Here is a 17,745-nt window from a genome sequence, read left to right as displayed (position 1 = left end):
AACAGCCCAACCTCTGATAAGAGCCCTACTCACACCCCTAAAATGAAAGTATCCCTATTTGTCCATTTGGAATGTTGGGAGTTATGCAGTCTGCAGATAGAGTACCAGTACTGGAATTGGACAGGCTATAATGAGGTTTTGGTAATATAGGTGCTGCAGGGCCCCCTGTAGCTAATTTGCCATCTATGCAGGGATTCTTTGGGTGTGATGCAGCAGCCCACTAAGTGCTATATTAATATTTCAGTAAACAAAAGGTAGCTACCAAAACACATTACGTGTGACTGTCTGTCCTAACACCCCCTCCCCCTGCAGCACCCAGTCACTTCCCTGTGTAAAGAAGCCCTCTGGAAAATGTGACCATCCCCATGCTGGGAGACCTATAAATAGCTGGTGGGCAGCTCATGCTGTGATTGACAGCTGCTCCTGGGGACAGGGCCGGGGGTAGAGAAGAATCAGTCTAGGCAGAGAATAGGCAAACACACAATATTTACCTGCTTCCTCTGGAATACCTCTCCTTCCTTGTCCCAGGAACTGATGATCTATTTTGTACAAGGTAAGCTTTGGGGGCACTTGTCTTCCTCTGGCTGTAACCCATAGAACTTGCTGTGGGTGGGTGCTATAGTCGGGGTATTGCTCTATAAGGCTGAGGTCCCAATTTAGATGCTAAAAATTGGAAACCAATTTCCCATTTGGTTAGATCCTATGCACTGCCCCCTAAAATAAATAAATATATTGATTCACACATTAAAAAGTCATTAAACCCCCAAAACAGCTAAAAAATAAACACTTTAAGAAACTTCTCAAAAGCAAAATCCTGGCTGAAATTGATGGGAATTGCAGTCTACTGCTGCAAGGAATGCCAACCTTTTGCTGTATGAGCTAGATTTGAGCATGCTGAGAATAGTAGTTTTTGGCAATAGGCATGACAAAGATTCTCTTTAGTTTTGAGACACTAAAGAGGTGCTGATAACCCTAGTATTGATAATTCTGTCTTCTTGTTTACTCATAATGGGGTGTTTATGCCCAAATTAACAACTACTTTGCAGAGTGCACAATTCACACAATTATATATATTTCTATCTAGGAAAAGATTGTGGAATGTTAATCAGTATGGTGGAATTTTAACCGTGACTACTTTTATTTCTCAATCTCAATAGTGCAGTGTATATATAGATTATTATGTCCTCTGTGTGGTTTGGTCTGTCTCTGTCCCTTTAAGGAAACTGTCCCTCTATCTTTACTGAAGGGAGTTGCAAGGGGGAGAGGTTCTGGAGTGGTACATACACTTGCAATCCCAAAATAGCTCAATATCAATCTTAGAAATCTTTCCAATCCATCACAAAGCAATGCCAGATATATATATATATATATATATATATATATACAAATAAAACAAACATATAGAGATGATAGGAGTGGGGTTCTTGGAAAATGTTCATTAATTAATTTTTTAATCAAAATAAATAAAATGATATCCCAGTGTATCTTTTAACGTTGTATTTGTGGAAAACTAACAATATGACATTGATTATATTGTTGGGCCGTGTTTGGCAATATTGAAGTATAAAAATGGGGCTTGCCGAAAATTCTGTATATTGAATTCCGGAATAATATTTAACATGTTGTGCATGTTGTGCGGGGTAAATACAATGCTCTGAAACCAGAATGGGATATGTGTTTTTAGGAGGAGCATCATTATACAGACAGAGCTAAAGGAAACAATGTGTCAAATGTTGGCTGAGGATTATTGGACATGCAATAATTCATAATTATTACAATCCACCGTTTTTATTTAAATAGCTTTATATTCATCGTACTGTTGATTTTTTTTTTTGTTTGTTTTTTTGTGAGGTTAACTATTAAATCACATTCAAAGCAATTAAATGGTTTGAAAGTGTAATGATTGGCAGAAGGGTTCAAATCCAAACACTTATATCCTTCCCCAGAATGGTGAGATGTATAGTAAAGCTGTATAGGGTCTGCCTAGGAGGTGTACCTTGTACAATGAAGTACACGTTTATGGTAGTTATTCTGTTAATAAAAAAGACAAACACCTATTAGTTGAGCCATCCAAAGAAACTAATCTTTGCATGGATCCTGGCCTGATTCCAGCCACATATATCCTTCTTACCGAGATGGAGAGATTGTTGTTTAGATTTAATCATGACAGAAATGTAGTTAATATGGGGGTCACGGCCCCCTTGATTAGAACAAGCCATCCCATCACTGAGTCTGGTGGCATTTCTTCTGGGAAGAATTAGTACACACGTTACCAGTGAAAGGCAACTGCATTTTCAAGGGAATTAGGCAAGCGCTGCGTGACTGGAACTATTTTAGCACTATTAGCACACAGTGAATTTAAAGTGAATTTAAAATGTAAGGCCAAAGAAGCCGAATTGGAAGGATAGCTGAGTTTGAGAATTTTCCCAATTCGGCTATTTTTACCTTAAATATGAAATTTGACGTTTTATTTGTCTGTCATTTTCAGTTTTGCAAGTATGCTTTGTACAAAGAGAAACAAATGAATGTTGGGGAAAAAATGCTGGATATTTTCTTTCGAAAATACATAAAACCACATTTTTTTTAATCCAAAGAACTGTGTTTTCTTTAGTGTATTCAAGTTGTCTTGCTTGTACCTGCCCTATACCAGAATTAAAAAAGAAATAAACAATGTTTGATGTATACATTTCCTTACACAATGACATGGCCCATGCATTTTGTCCACAAAACAGTTCACACTATGAAGCTTACAGCCCTGGGTTTGCCTGACTTTGCGATAGTACATATGTGCATTTTTAACAATTTCTGGTTTAACCCCTTAAGGACACATGACATGTGTGACATGTCATGATTCCCTTATATTCCAGAAGTTTGGTCCTTAAGGGGTTAAATAAATCCCAGGTCAGAGCTTGGCGTGAATATGCTTTAGGTGACTTTGTAACCACAATAATTCTGAAAGGTATCAAATGCCGAATATCAGTAAGAGAACGTATTAATGTAACTGTACCAATTTTTTAAGCCTGTTAATTTCTTCATTATTTTTTTGTTCTCTGGTAATTTAGTAGAAATATTGTCACGAGACTCGTTTGAGCGTTGTTGCAAAGGTTATAATGCTGAAAGTGCACGTGGCTTACAAGGGCAGCGATTAGTAAAAATACATCATTGTAATCAGATAACTGGCACTCACACTACATGCGCACTCCAATCAAATCAGACTTATCTGCTTGCAGTATATTATATTCCCGCATTATGAACAAGTGTTTGGGAAACACTGGCAGAATTCTTTACCGTGTGTAAGTCACAGGGTTAATTTTATGATCTGTCAGTAACTAAACACTTTATAAGCAGTGTGCAAGTTTCTGTAATGCCATTGCAGTTGCTTAGAGAAGTGGTCCCCAACCCAGTCCTCAAGTCCAGGATTTAAGGATTACCCAATTGAGTCAAAGGTGTTTTTAGAAAAAAAATAAAAACACTTTAGCCACGACAGGGTAATCCCTAAATCCTGGACTGGTAGGGGGTACTTGAGGACTGGTTCCGGAACCCCTGGCTTAGAGGAATGGAGTTATTAATGAATAACTGTTTCATTTGAGAAGTATGGGGTGAGGAGGTAGGAGAGCCAACACCTAAATCTAAACCTAAACCTAAACCACTTGGCTTTGCATGTTCCTATTCTCTACATGCACCGGAGGCTCGTCCATAGGGGCAGATAGGGCAGCTAGCCAGTTTTTTGTTGAAATAAATTAATTAGTTAAAAAATAAAAACAAATTCTAAAATACTGAATTTTTTTATGGGAGAAAATAGCAAACTTCATTTGAAATAAGTGTTTAAAAAATGTGTTGTATGTTACATAGTTACATAGCTGTAAAGTGACTTGCGTCAAGTTCAGCCTTCCTCACATTTGTTTTTTGCTGTTGATCCAAAAGAAGGCAAAAAAAAAACCCAGTTTGAAGCACTTCCAATTTTGAAACAAATTAGGGGGAAAAAATCCTTCTTGACCCCAGAATGGCAGTCAGATTTATCCTTGGATCAAGAAGCTATTACCCTACATTGAAAAATTATATCCTTGAATATTCTGTCTTTGCAAGTATGCATCTAGTAGCTGTTTGAACATCTGTATGGACTCAGATAAAACCACTTCTTCAGGCAGAAAATTCCACATTCTTATTGTTCTTTCAGTAAAAAAACAAAAACTTTTTTTGCCTTAGACGAAATCTTCTTTCTTCCAGTCTAAACGCATGACCTCGTGTCCTATGTAAAGTCCGGTTTGTGAATAGATTTCCACACAATGGTTTGTATTGGCCCCGGTTATAATTTGTATAATTTTATCATATCCCCTCTGAGGCAATGTTTTTCCTAAACTAAAGAGGTTTAAATTTGTTAAACGTTCTTCATAGCTGATATGTTCCATTCCATTTATTAATTTTGTAACCCGCCTCTGCACTTTTTCTAGTGCCATAATATCCTTCTTTAGAATAAATGCCCAAAATTGCACAGCATATACAATATGTGGTATTACCAGTGATTTATAAAGAGGCAATATGATATTCTCTTCCCGAGAATGAATGCCCTTTTTCATGCATGACAATACCTTACTGGCCTTAGCCACTGCTTATTGACATTGCACATTGTTGCATAGTTTGTTGTCTATAGCAATTCCCAAGTCCTTTTCATGTGTTGTTATCTATATTTCGCTTCCATTAAGGGTATACGTTGCTTCGCATTCTTTACGCCGAAGTGCATAACTTTGCATTTTTCAACATTAAATTTCATCTGCCATTTGAAGGCCCAGTCCTCCAGTCTATCTAAATCCCTCTGCAGCAAAGTAATTTCTTGCTTACATTGTATTACTTTACAGAGTTTGTGTCATCTGCAAACACTGAAGCATGACTTTCAATTATTTTTTCAAGATCATTTATAAATACGAAGGGGTCCCAGAACAGAACCTTGAGGGACACCACTTGCCACCTCTGTCCAGCTTTAACATTTACCATTAATGACAACTCTTTGTACTCTATATTTAAGCCAATGTTCTACACAAGAATTTTCATCTAGACCGATTTCTTTGAGTTTGAACAAAAAATCCAAATAGATCACATCCACTGCAACACCCTGATCTATACTTCTACTTACTTCTTCGTAGAATGCAATCAAGTTAGTTTGACATGACCTGTGCTTCATAAAACCATGCAGATTTTTGCTGATAACCATGTTCTTCTCAAGGAATTCTTGAATATCATCCCTTAATAACCTTTAAAATACTTTTTCATCCACAGAAGTTAAGCTCACAGGTCTAAAATTTCCAGGCAAGGATTTTTAAAACCCTTTTTGAATATAGACACCACATCTGCCTTCCTGAAAGAAAAGAATCTTGAAAGATTAAAAACAGGTTCACTTATTCTACACTTAGTTCCTTAAGTACTCCTGGATGAATACCGTCAGGCCCGTGAGCTTTGTTTATATTAACTTTCTTTAGTTGCTGTAGCACCTTGTCTTGAGTTAACCAATTACATTTTTTTTCTGTAAGTTTTTAGCTGCAATCATTTTCATATCTATTGCCATAGGTTCTTCCTTAGTATGTACAGAGGAGAAATAGTTATTTCAAATTTATGCCTAATATTTAGTTTATTAATTCCCCTCTATCCTTTTTACTGATTGATCTCTGCTGGCTTTTGAGGAAGCAGTATAGAGCACAAATATGGCGAGGTTTTGAGCCGTTTTTATAAAACATCCAAAGATTTTGGAAAGAACATGCTTATGGTACTCTGATTAACTGTCTGCTAATCACCAAAATGTCAACCAGTCAACCAGTGCCTCCCTTTTTGGTCATGGTTTTAGTGCATAGGGTGATGAGATTAACAGGTTTTAAGTACAGTCAAAGTCAAGGGTTGGGACTCAAGTACTCCACCATCCTAAGACTTTGCAGCCACCGTGGACTATATGCAGGAGTGCACCTAGAGCATTTGACACCCAGAGCGGATCCTGTATTTGGCCCCCCCATTGCCCTCTTTCCTCCTGTACTCTTCTCCCCCCCCCCCCTACAATTCCTGTACCTTTCTTTTATCCTCCTCTTTCTTATTTTTTTCTTTTGTCCGCCTTCCCCTGTACCCGGCCAGACAGGAAGCTGTCAATTGCTCTCAATGAACACTTCTTGTCAGACTGGAGTTATGCCACTGGCTACATGTCAGTTGTTTTTGTTTTTCCATTGAACCATGGCCCTTGTGATGGTCTTGTCCTAGAACCTTGATTAAAATATTTATGGATGGAAATGATTCTGTTATGTTATGTTAGGCAGAATCCTTTGAATACCTTCTTGAATTTCCCATGTAACAGAGATGATACAGCTTAATGTTATAGACACGACAAGCAACTGTGTGACTCTTGGCATAATCCATAGGAAAAACTTTGTAAGTCCCCTCTCCGTCATACATCAAAGTGAAACTAGTCATTCTACAGGAAATATCCTTCCCAGCAAACAAAACAAAACAAAAATAACCTTAAAACAATGATAATTATTTTTGTTGTAATGAATAGAGTACAAATAGTATTTGCACACACAGTATGGCAAACTACATCATAAAGTAAAACTAAAACAATAGCTGTTCTTAGATTATTCTCAGATATACTAAACTGCAGATCATGGTGAATTGAAAACTGAAATGTGTACTAAAATAGCTGTATTGGAATAATTCCTACATTGTTGGCTTACACAGCCCAGTTTGTTTTTTTATAGTTCACCCACTCGTCCTAATAAATGTGCTGCGTACAATGGTTCTAAATACCTGTAAATATACCCCCCAAAAAAGGCAATGGCACAATTCATCTAATTTCCCCAATGAAAGGCTTGTGTAGACTGACGATTCATGACAGGAGAGATCTTTATAAAGGCTTTATAATGCTTTGAATTCTCAGTAAATATATCCCACTGAATTATTCATAACCCTCTGAGGTGTAGTGAATTGAAATCTGAAATGCACTCAATTTGTATCTCTTGTGAGTATATCCATTCATCTCCTACCCCTTGTCCTTCTTTACATCTCTCTTTTACCCTGTGTGTGTGTCTCCAGCTCTGGCCTGTCCGATGTGTGTCTCTCCACACATCTTCTACTACTTGTATGTTTCTGCTGCCCCCTTTTACCCCTTTGTATGTCTCTCCTGCCCCCTTCCACCCCTTGTGTGTCTCTGCTGCCCCCTTCTTCACATTGTGTGTCTCTCCTGCCCCCTTCTACTCCTTGTATGTCTCTCCTACCCCCTTCTACCCCTTTGTATGTCTCTCCTGCCCCCTTCCACCCCTTGTGTGTCTTTCCTGCCCCCTTCTACTCCTTGTATGTTTCTCCTGCCCCCTTCTACTCCTTGTATGTTTCTCCTGCCCCCTTCTGCCCCTTGTGTGTCTCTCCTGCCCCCTTCTACTCATTGTATGTTTCTCCTGCCCCTTCTACCCCTTGTTTGTCTCTCCTGCCCCCTTCCAGTTCCACTCCTAAAGTTCAGCTGATTTTATATAACATGCTGCTATATGGGCTACAATTTGTAGCAGTTCAGAGTTTTGTGAATAAGCCTGCTAGGAATGTGTCTGCTCTTTGATATATTCTTACAAATATTCATTTCACCAATGAGGCACATGGCTACTGGGAGAAAAGCATAGGCAATGGTTATCTATTGAAGTGAGAATTCAAAGGTAATTTCAAATTTAGAGCACAAGTACCATAGTTGAACTAGAAGTATAACTGTAATTCCTGCTAGCAGAATATTTTCCAGTTTGAATACTTTAGCCTCAAATTTGAAACTGATTTTGAATTCACTTTAAAGGGACACTATAGTCACCAGAACAACTACAGCTTATTGAATTTGTCCTGGTAAGTAGAATCATTACCTTTAGGCCTTTTGCTGTAAACACTGTCTGTGCTGCACAGTGTGACTGACATTCAGTGTCTCCACCCTCTGCATGGAAACACTGAATTTACCTCATAGAGATGCATTGTTTCAATGAATCTCTATGAGTATATGCTGAGTGGCCAGGGCTGTGTTTGACTTGTGCTGGCTCTACGACTGATATGCCTCCTTGACAGTCTCAGCCAGTCCTATGGGAATGCATTGTGATTGGCTCACAGAATAACTTCTCATGATGTCAGCAGACAGCAGGTAGGTAAGAAGCAGTTCAGGGGCAGAGACAGCAGCTGCAGACTTGAATGCAAGTCAGATTTTACTATATTTAGGGAGGCAAGGCAGGCAGATAGTGGTTTTAACACAATAGGGTTAGGAATACATGCTTGTGTTCCTGACCCTATAGTGTTCCTTTAAATTCCCAGCAATTCTCTCTGTAGTGTAGTAGCCATGGCATAGACATTGAGTCTATGCCATGGCTATCTGAACATGGTTTGTCAATCAAGCATCAGTTAATTGCCAGACACTTACAAATTTTGGGATTATATCCCTTCTGCATTACTGCATTGTAAGGAGACATTGCAAACGTATTGTTAAGGTAAAAATACCACATTTTTCTCTATTCTGTTACAACAATAAACCACACTTAGAATAGTGATATGACCAAGAACACTAAAGTGTGAGTATTGAGTAGTGATGGGTTAGGAGCCAAATCAGTGGTTGATCAACAGACAGCAAAATGATGCACAGCATGATGCTGCTGAATGTGGCTAGTACTTGCCATAAAGAAGCACTGGATTTAGTGCTTCTGTATGGGAAGCATTGGATTGGCAGAACATGGCAATTGCCACACGTGCATTCTATGTCCCAATGCTTCTTTATGAGAAGAATTGGATGGGACCAAGAATCATTAAACATGATGATCTCATTGTGCATTGTGTGTAAACGTTCACGGCACTGGGTTACAGGTTCATTTTTATTTTTTTCTTAACTTTTTTTTAAGGGGAAAAAAAAAAAAGTATTTTAACTTAAAGATAAATATATATGGGTGCCTTCTTACCTTAAAGGATAAACCATTTGCAAGTGGTTTAACCCCAAAGTTGTGAAGATGATGTCTATTGGCTTGTCCTCCTGGCTCCTTCTCTGAGGCTTCAAGGAAAAGCCTCGTGGCCTCATACTCTTAGCATATCACTAACTTTCCATTCACAAAACTGGGACGAACGTTAGTTTTTGGGGAAAATTGAGTATTTCTCCAATTTTGCTACTTAACCTATCTTTTTAAAATATCTAATTAAATTGTCCAATTTGTCACAATTCACTGTTTAGAATGAACAATCACCACGATAATGTCATAGAGCTATAGAACTAGTATCACCATTAGGTGAGTCAAGCATCTCTATCGAATGCCGCTTTACTGCTTTCCATCATATTTTCCATTTGCTTTTAGATCACAGTTACTATGAACACAAGGTTACTATACCACTAGAGCGACATGTGATTCAGAGAGTCGGTGTATAGTTCCCCTTTTGTATTTTTATCCAACGTGTAGAGAAAGCATATGGAGAGCTCAGCCTGGTGTCACAATTTCCTAACTGTGGTTGTGCCTCTGAATGGAAACAAGCTGCAAAAATGAATTAAAAGAGAAAGCAGACTGGTAATTTAAAAATCTCAGATTATTCTTTGAAACAGATGAGCTAACTGATTCTTACAAATTAATTTCTGTGTCTGTGTACAGCCGAGATAACCATTAATTATCGGTATCAGGGTTGCAAATGCACTATTATGTACAGGGTGGGGCAAAATTCAGAGTAGGATCTGACAGGTAAATAACTCATTTGCTAGTAGTTCTAGTAATTTTTTTGTTGCAGGTACATATTATAACTGAGTCTTGGGAGATTTATCATGGGGAATGTCATGAAGGAACAATCGCGTACATGTGAGCAGCTCAAGGAGAATATCTGTGTAGTAATTCAAATGCTAGAGCTTTAAACATTAAAGGGTCACCAGAACAGATTAAGCTACAGATTAATGTAGTTGTTCTGGTGAGTATAATAGCTCCCTTCAGGCATTTTCATGTAAACACTGCCTTTTCAGAGAAAATGGATTATTTTGTGAGACAATTGAACACTCACACTTTTATGAGCTAAAACACTTAGCTCAGGTGGTAATGGCTTGGGGGTCCGTAAAGGCGACCCTTCCCTTCTTAATGTTAAAATTCCTCTTAATGGATCCTAGACAGTGGCTCAAAAGAGACACGGACATAGGGTAATAAACTAGTACATATATATACCTCCAAAGAAGCAGTAAACAGATGGGTACTCACAATGGTAGAGCCGATACTAGGCTCTATATGCAGTGCAGTGTGTGGCTTAAGGACCACACTCCCTTCTTTTGTAAAAGCAGGAACGAAGTGCCAATAATATTAAAAGGGTATTATAATATAAATCAATATAAATCTCACTATTGCCAGGGCGCGTTTCGCCTTTCACATGTCGGGCTTCATCAGCTGGGCAATTCGTGGTAAGAGTCTGAAAGTGTTTCGTCCTACTGATATACCCCCTTAATAGGGGATAATGGTAATCAGGTTTGGAAATACGCGCCTTCTCCCACTGCGCCGGGAGTGTGTTGCGCTCCTAGTATTCTTTGGACACCAGAAATGACGAAACAGAGATATACACGGAAGTAATCGCGACGTCAAAGAATCCCAGATGAGAATGAGTCTAGGAATTCAACACACTCAAGTTCTAGGTGATTTTAATTTGTTTATTTCGAGAGATGTGACGATTTCCCTTTAAGCTTTTTTTATATGAAAGAAATCTTAACTGCAATGGGCAGCAACCATTACCATATTACTCATTCATTACTTAATTGCATTAGTGTGTCACACCCAAATCGTATTACTTCTTCAGCTGTTGAAGTTTGCATCATACAGCTCCCGTCAGGGCTGTGATTTGTCTCTCCTTAAAATCTTAGTGTGAACACTTGAAGCATATTACACATAAGAAGCAATGTGCAGAATATTATTTCTTCTTGGACATTTGAAAGACTGTGGTCTAGATGTGTTCTACAAGGTTTTTTTTGTGTGTGTGTGTGTGTGTGTGTGTTTTTTGAAAATTCTAGAAGGTATATTATGGGGTTTGTTCACTTAATTAAAGCCAAGCTGCAAAATCTAGTTGGAAAATAATAGTGGATTTGTAAACATTCTCCAACTCAACCATAATCACGGCTTGATTACATTTAGCCTGGGTTTTGCAGTTTAGATCTCAGTTCTCTACAACTCGCTGCTGAATCGTAACTTATCAGGATTGCTCACGGTGAATTGTAGGAAATTCAGAGTGAATTTAAACTTAATTTAAAATTTTAGGCCAAATTTCTCACTTCACTATGAATTCCCAATTATTCATACTATATTTAATATCCTTTGTGAGTTTTTTTTACTTCATTGATGATGATTTTTATCCTCGAAGCCTTAAAGTGACTGTCAGCTCGGTGGTCCAGGATCACAATTTTGGGTAGTCTTACAATCCAGTGTCAGTAACTTATTGATAATATTGTGTTAGAAAGCGTGGCCTGATCCTCGATGTGGATGGATGTGTGGTGAGGTGCTCCTCCAGCTAAGGCCCTCTATCAGCTAGTTTAAAGTGATTTCCACTCTCTTTTAGCTTTCAAAAAACACAGAAGGCATAAGAAAAGCATAAAAAAGTCCCAAATTGAGATATAAAATGGAATTCTTTATAATATGGGCTACCGCCGTGAAATAAGTAACGGTGCTTGAAGCTGATTAAGATTGTGATAGGGAGCGAAATAGTGACTCAGAGAGTATAGCTATAATGTACATGCAGCAATTAGAATCTACTAAACAAAACCGAGCGACCTAGGGGACAAGTCAAGGTGAAATAATATACTGTTCAGGAGGATCCCTGAATCGATCTGGCCCAAAACACTACATACTTACCTGTATGGCCTTTTCAAGCACTTGCATCTGACATCTCACAGGACAAGTGGTCAAATGACAAAGCCCACTGGATTAGCAAACCCCAAGCACTTACCCAATATCGTGCCCAGAAATGTGGTGGTAAAATGGCATCATCTCCACATTAAGGACCAACTTCTCAAAGTGACCCGAAATTCAAAAGATATCCAGCCAGAAATGTTACCTCTGACATTGAGAAAGAGAAAAGCCTCCAGTGAAATAACCGAAACACACCAAAAGCAGAACATACTATACAGATTTGGGAACCCAACCAAATGCTCAGTACACAGGAACGGCAATATGACAGTGATAGGATCGGTGGAGGAAGAAATTCACCATCTACCTAGGGCCTACAAACATCACCATCCAAGAAATGTTCGCCAAATCGGCAAACCGTCTTGCAAGAGTAGAAAAAGGGCTTGAATGGGAAAACCCACAGCAAGCAACTTCCATGTGGAAAGGATCACTGGAAGAGAAACTATATTACAACTTTAAACTGAACTCTATCACTCCTCACTGGCCTTGGGAAGAAATACCGTCAATATGCGAGTATTATGATAACATTATATTGTTTAGTTGTTAACTCTCTCATTTTATTCAGTGTGTGTTCACATCTAGATCCAAACTTTTAGATACTTGGTTGGCAAGATGCATGAATCTGGCCCTGGGTGGGTCTCCGCACTCCCTGGGCCCTACACTTGGATGAAGTTTTGCCCTAGTGTTGATCCATAAGGGGTCTGGGGGCTGCGTAAGAGTTGTAGGGGCAGTCATAAGGGACAGATAAAAAAAAAATGTATAAAAACATTAATCACAGCGCCGCAAGAAAACAAAAACTCCAGAAAATAACTTTAAACCCTATAATACACACTAAAATAAGTAGCATCCCCAGTATCCCTGTATCCCCCCCATACCATTTTAGTTTAAGTTATCATATCCTTTCATTTGTGTTTGTTAAAATAACACAAGTGTTTTGTGATGTGGCATATATAACATTTTTGTTGAAAAAAGTCACAATTTTGTAAAAAAAATACTAATTTTAAAAATAGTTTTTATGATATCTATTTGTATCTAGTTTTAACAGGGTGAAACTAGATACAAATAGATATTCCAAGAATTGTGCACATGTATGTGTACGTATGTTATCGTTGTTATTAGGAGATATTGTCGTAATATTGTAACCAGTTTTTATTTGAAGATAAAATCTAACAGAATAGATGTGAAGCTCAAAAATACAGTTTGTAAAATTGATTAACGAGGAATCGTGATATTGTATGAGCACATCACCAAGTCGTGGACGGTGTTGGTGGTGTTAGTTCTGATCATGCACAACATAAATATTTTGGATCAATTGTTAGGGATGTGTTTTCAGTGACCTTTCAAGTCATTTTAAGTGTTGAATTCGCTACGTGTTTATTAATATATATATATATTTCAGAATGCTGATGATAGTTTAAGCTTGCATATTTAACGCAAGGTATAAGGTCCTTTTCCTACTATCCGACATTTGTAGAAATGCTGTCAAAAAGGATGCATATGGTGGGATTATGATCGTATCAACTCAACTGCTCACTGTCAGATGTTAACGCTTTGATAAATATTAAATATCAAATGACAAGCTAAATGTTTACTATTGGTAAGAAATCATTTCCCCTATAAATTGTGCTTTCCACATAGTATAAAATATTTAAAAGGATGTCTAGCTTATGGCAAACTCTTGCCGATGGGCTATAACTGGATATCATGCAATGTGCTATTTTTGTAATATTTACAAATCTATGCATTTGCTGCCCATTTCTGAGAGAAGACTACGTTAGGTAATAATGTGTCTTAGAAACGCATGATGACCTTTCCCCATCATCCACCCACCACACATTTCCTGTTATTTTAAGTTTTCAAGTTAAACTTATGCACATGGATTGAAGGAAGGGGACGGAGTCAGCTCTTGGCCCTTCATGCATTTTATAGGGTTGCCCACTGAGGGTGACAGCCCACTATTGTTTACATTTTGTATTTTTGCAGACTACGCAGCTAAGATGTCCGTTTAGGCTTAATTTGTGGGTTTCTCAATGAAAATATTGTGAAAAGGTATTGAGCAACTAACTTTTTAAAATGAATTTCTTTTTATCTCCGCAGTGCAGCGATAAAAGCACAGACAGGTACAGACATGTCACCTTAAAACAAAGTAGGGGTATCAGTAAAAAGATAATGTACATGTCAGCATATCTGCACAATTTTGTAAATGATAAAAGATAAATGAAGTTTAGGCAGTAAAAAACAAAATAGCTTGTCTCAGATATATTCATACTTCTAGCTGTTAACCACCAAGTTAGCAAGTTAAACATGCACAGTGTCATGCACACCCATGGCATATGGACTGTAACATTGTCAAGATGGCTGGGCTAGAAAGCTTAATATCATCTGACCCCAAATCTTATTAAGCCAGGCGCCCCTGCTGACTGCCACACTTTTCTCAGGCTCCTGGCCTCTCCAGGAATTATCTTAATTTTAACCTCCTTACACTCATAATTCATCACAAATATTTTAAGGACCAATATCGACTCCACATATCACACAACTGAATTTACCAAAATTATTTTCTGCCTTTCCCTGAGGCCCGTTACATGGTTGGTTTGTCCTCGATAATCTCATCTCTGTCTCCGAGTTATAAACGCCTGCCCCTGCGTCTCCGGTCTCAGCTACTGAGGAAGCTCATACAAGAGTGAAACGCGTTTAGCTGGAGTTTGGACTTTTATACTTGGACTTTCTTTCATTTTGCTTATATGCTTTTGAGAAGTCTAGTATTGTTTTTATTATTATTTTTTATCTCTACAATAAATTGTTATTTTTTTGTATTAGTCCATATAGTCCTTTCTAGCCTCCAGGAACACTATGTGGGGAATGCTATCCCAATAAATTAGCATATTGCCAACAAACCTCAGAGCCAGGAATTCAAGGCTCTGTCTAAGGTGAGCATAATCATTACTATCTCACTATATTGTACACACTATCTGTACAATACCACCTATGAGGTTTTTTCTCTCTGCTTGTTCCATATCTTCGGGAGAACATTGTTTGGGATAAAGGGGTGTGTTGCTGCCTCAAGAGCAAAAATTAGTTACTTACGGGGCCAATAGCTTATAGGCTCCAACCCACGTGAGTGGTTTCAACCAATTGCTACTATTATTCATTTTTTATTTTTGTAAACCATCTGCACTATATTCTCTTTTTTTGTTGTTTTACTTTGTATGTACATTTGGACACATTGTATCACTATGTTGGAGGGGTGAGTATACCCCCTCATTATTTATATCTATGTTCATTATAGCGCTCCACTCGCTGGTATATTGTTTATACCTTTCTTTTTCTTGTACAAGCTTATCTTTGTCTTTAAATGTATAATCGGGGACAATATTATTTTAGGTGGGTGGTAGCAAACTTGTAATAAGTGAATGGGAAAGGGTAATAGTTGCCTGATATCTAGTTTATGTACGTTATATATTCTGCAGTGTACAGTCCAGGAGAGAGTGACAGAGGGAGAAAGTAACTTTGGGTCAAGAAGAGAGTGACAAACAGAGGAAGAGTGTGACACAGAGCAGACTAAGAGAGTGACAGAGGAGAGTGTGACACAGAGCAGACTAAAGAGTGACAGAGGAGAGAGTGTGAGACAAAGCAGACTAAGAGAGTGACAGAGGAGAGAGTGTGACACAGAGCAGAGTAAGAGAGCGACACAAGCTGAGTGTGACACAGAGCAGACTAAGAGACTGACAAAAGCTAGGAGTAACATGGAGTTAGAGAAAGAGACACTGATGAAGAGAGATAATGACACAGATTGTGTGATGTGGAGATTGAAAAAATGACAATACATTTCAGAGACTGCAGTCTGAGACTGACAGTGAGAATAGGAGAGACTGACACTGAGATTGAGAGACTGACACTGAGAATAAGAGAGACTGACACTGAGAATAGGAGAGAATAATTAGCTATTTTGCTATTTGCTACATTTGCTATTTTTTTGAGCATTGGCACAAATAAATATTGTTGGCGTTATTCACTAAACTGTAAACTGTAGAGAATTCTTATGGATATAGTAAATTTTCAGCTAAAATACATTTTAAACCAAAATAGTGAAATTCAAAACATTCTCTAACTTTGCTATTTCTTCATTGGGAATATTTAGGCCTAAAAAAAATGTGATTGTCAATTCTCTATGAAAAGAGAATGCAAGCCATCAATGCCAGGGGTGGGGGGACACAAAAAGAAGAAGCAAATAAATAAAGGAAATTAAAAAAACTACATCACACGTTATGAGGTTCTGATGAGATTTTGCTGTTGAATACATAGTTCCTTCTTTGTTCTGCTCAAAGTGTTTAGCTCGTGTGGATGAATGCTGAACATAACATCCCAGATCTCTTACAGTTGTCAATGCCTTCTCTACTTCCAGATTTCTCGCCTCAGAGGTAGAATTGCGATTATTGCTCCAAGGTTGCTGGAGGTTTAATAAGACTCGCAGGACAAATGATGGGCACGAGGAGGCCTATGAGCCGCAATCCCCCTGGAAATGGACGGTACTACGATTCCCTCGGGAGTAGCAATGGGAGCGCAAGTGAAAGCGACGACAGTAATGGCTCCGTGTACAGTCCACGGGCAGACAGCCGCAATTACCTGCTGAATGTGAGGCCTGAAAACAGGTGGGTCAATCCCAAGTCCTTTATAATTGCTTATCCTACAGGAAATGTCCAACATATCATTAAAGTTTAAAAACTAAGCAATATCTGAAAAATGTTGTATATCGCTTTTTCTATGTATAAGACTATATTTTTTTCAAAAAATAATTTGGTCTAAAATTGGGGGTTGTTTTATACACTGAATGTTACTGCAGGGGTTAAAAAAAAGACACTTGTGCATGGGGCCTAAGCCAAGATGGCGCCTGCTGCATTTCGGTGTTCCACGGCCCACACACATACCTGGCCTCCCTCCTGCCGATCCACTTCTGAATGCTGTGGCAAGGAGGAAGAGGTCCCTATATGTGTGAGAGCTGTAGCAGATATCAGCACTTACCACCAATGGAGTTTCAGAGACATGCTACACTATAATAGGAGCAGCCATATTAAGGTTTGCTCCACCTAGGTCGTGCTTTCTGATTTATATTTATGGGGGAGGAAATGGGGATCAGGGAGCAGAGAGAATACTGCTGTGATGTCCCAGCATGCCCTCACACCACATTCTGAATTGTGGGAGCTGTAGTCTCCCAGAATGCACTATAGGGCCATTACTTCACAGAGTACCGTAGCACAGGGGAGGCATGAGAATCAGAAGTGTGTTCTACTCAGAAGTCACCTCTAAAATATCAAAGTTGTTCTATTTGATGTTTAAAATATGGATTTAATAATTTTGGGCTCGAAAAATAGGGGTCGTCTTATATATGGGGGTGTCTTATACACGGAAAAATACGATGACAATAATAATAATAATAATTGGTTCATACAACATAGTGTAATTTAGAATTTTAGATTGTTATAAAAAGTACTTTGTTTTTTAGTCTCATTAGAATCCTGTTCATGTGATGTTCATGTTGTGAATCTCTAATAAACTGTATTCTTGCTATTTCAAGATGAGATATGGAAGAGCTATGTTAAAAATCTCTAACCTTAATAGTCGATGCAGCAGTTGTTAAAAATATGAACTTAAACTCCAGTTTAAGTCACTTTTTCAGACTCTGCCTAAACTTAGTAGGATTTTACCCTGATTGGCTATGTGAGAAGGCCCATATTTTTGGGGTTAAAACGCAAACTTGTGATGAATCCAAATCATGAATGCAAAATTAAGTGGACAACACCTAACTGTGAAAAAAAAAATCTCCATTTTAGCTATAGGCACTGGCCTAGCTTGTCTA

At 38.3% G+C, this 17,745-nt stretch overlaps 1 protein-coding gene across 2 annotated transcripts in view; it reads left to right on the top strand.

Moving 5' to 3' along the window:
- Window positions 1-433: 433 nt before the first annotated feature.
- The window catches only part of ALPK3 (alpha kinase 3), a 121,735-nt gene continuing 104,423 nt past the window's right edge, over window positions 434-17,745 (top strand). For both annotated transcript variants that reach the window (XM_063449427.1, XM_063449426.1), the window contains exons 1-2: window positions 434-553; window positions 16,294-16,540. In XM_063449427.1, coding sequence (XP_063305497.1) covers window positions 16,368-16,540 — 173 coding nt within the window. In that variant the 5' untranslated portion in view covers window positions 434-553; window positions 16,294-16,367. The remainder of the gene's footprint in view (window positions 554-16,293; window positions 16,541-17,745) is intronic.

This window comes from Pelobates fuscus, chromosome 3 (assembly GCF_036172605.1).
Source record: "Pelobates fuscus isolate aPelFus1 chromosome 3, aPelFus1.pri, whole genome shotgun sequence".
In the NCBI taxonomy this organism is placed as follows: Eukaryota; Metazoa; Chordata; class Amphibia; order Anura; family Pelobatidae; genus Pelobates; species Pelobates fuscus.
This window is presented reverse-complemented; position numbering and strand designations above follow the sequence as displayed.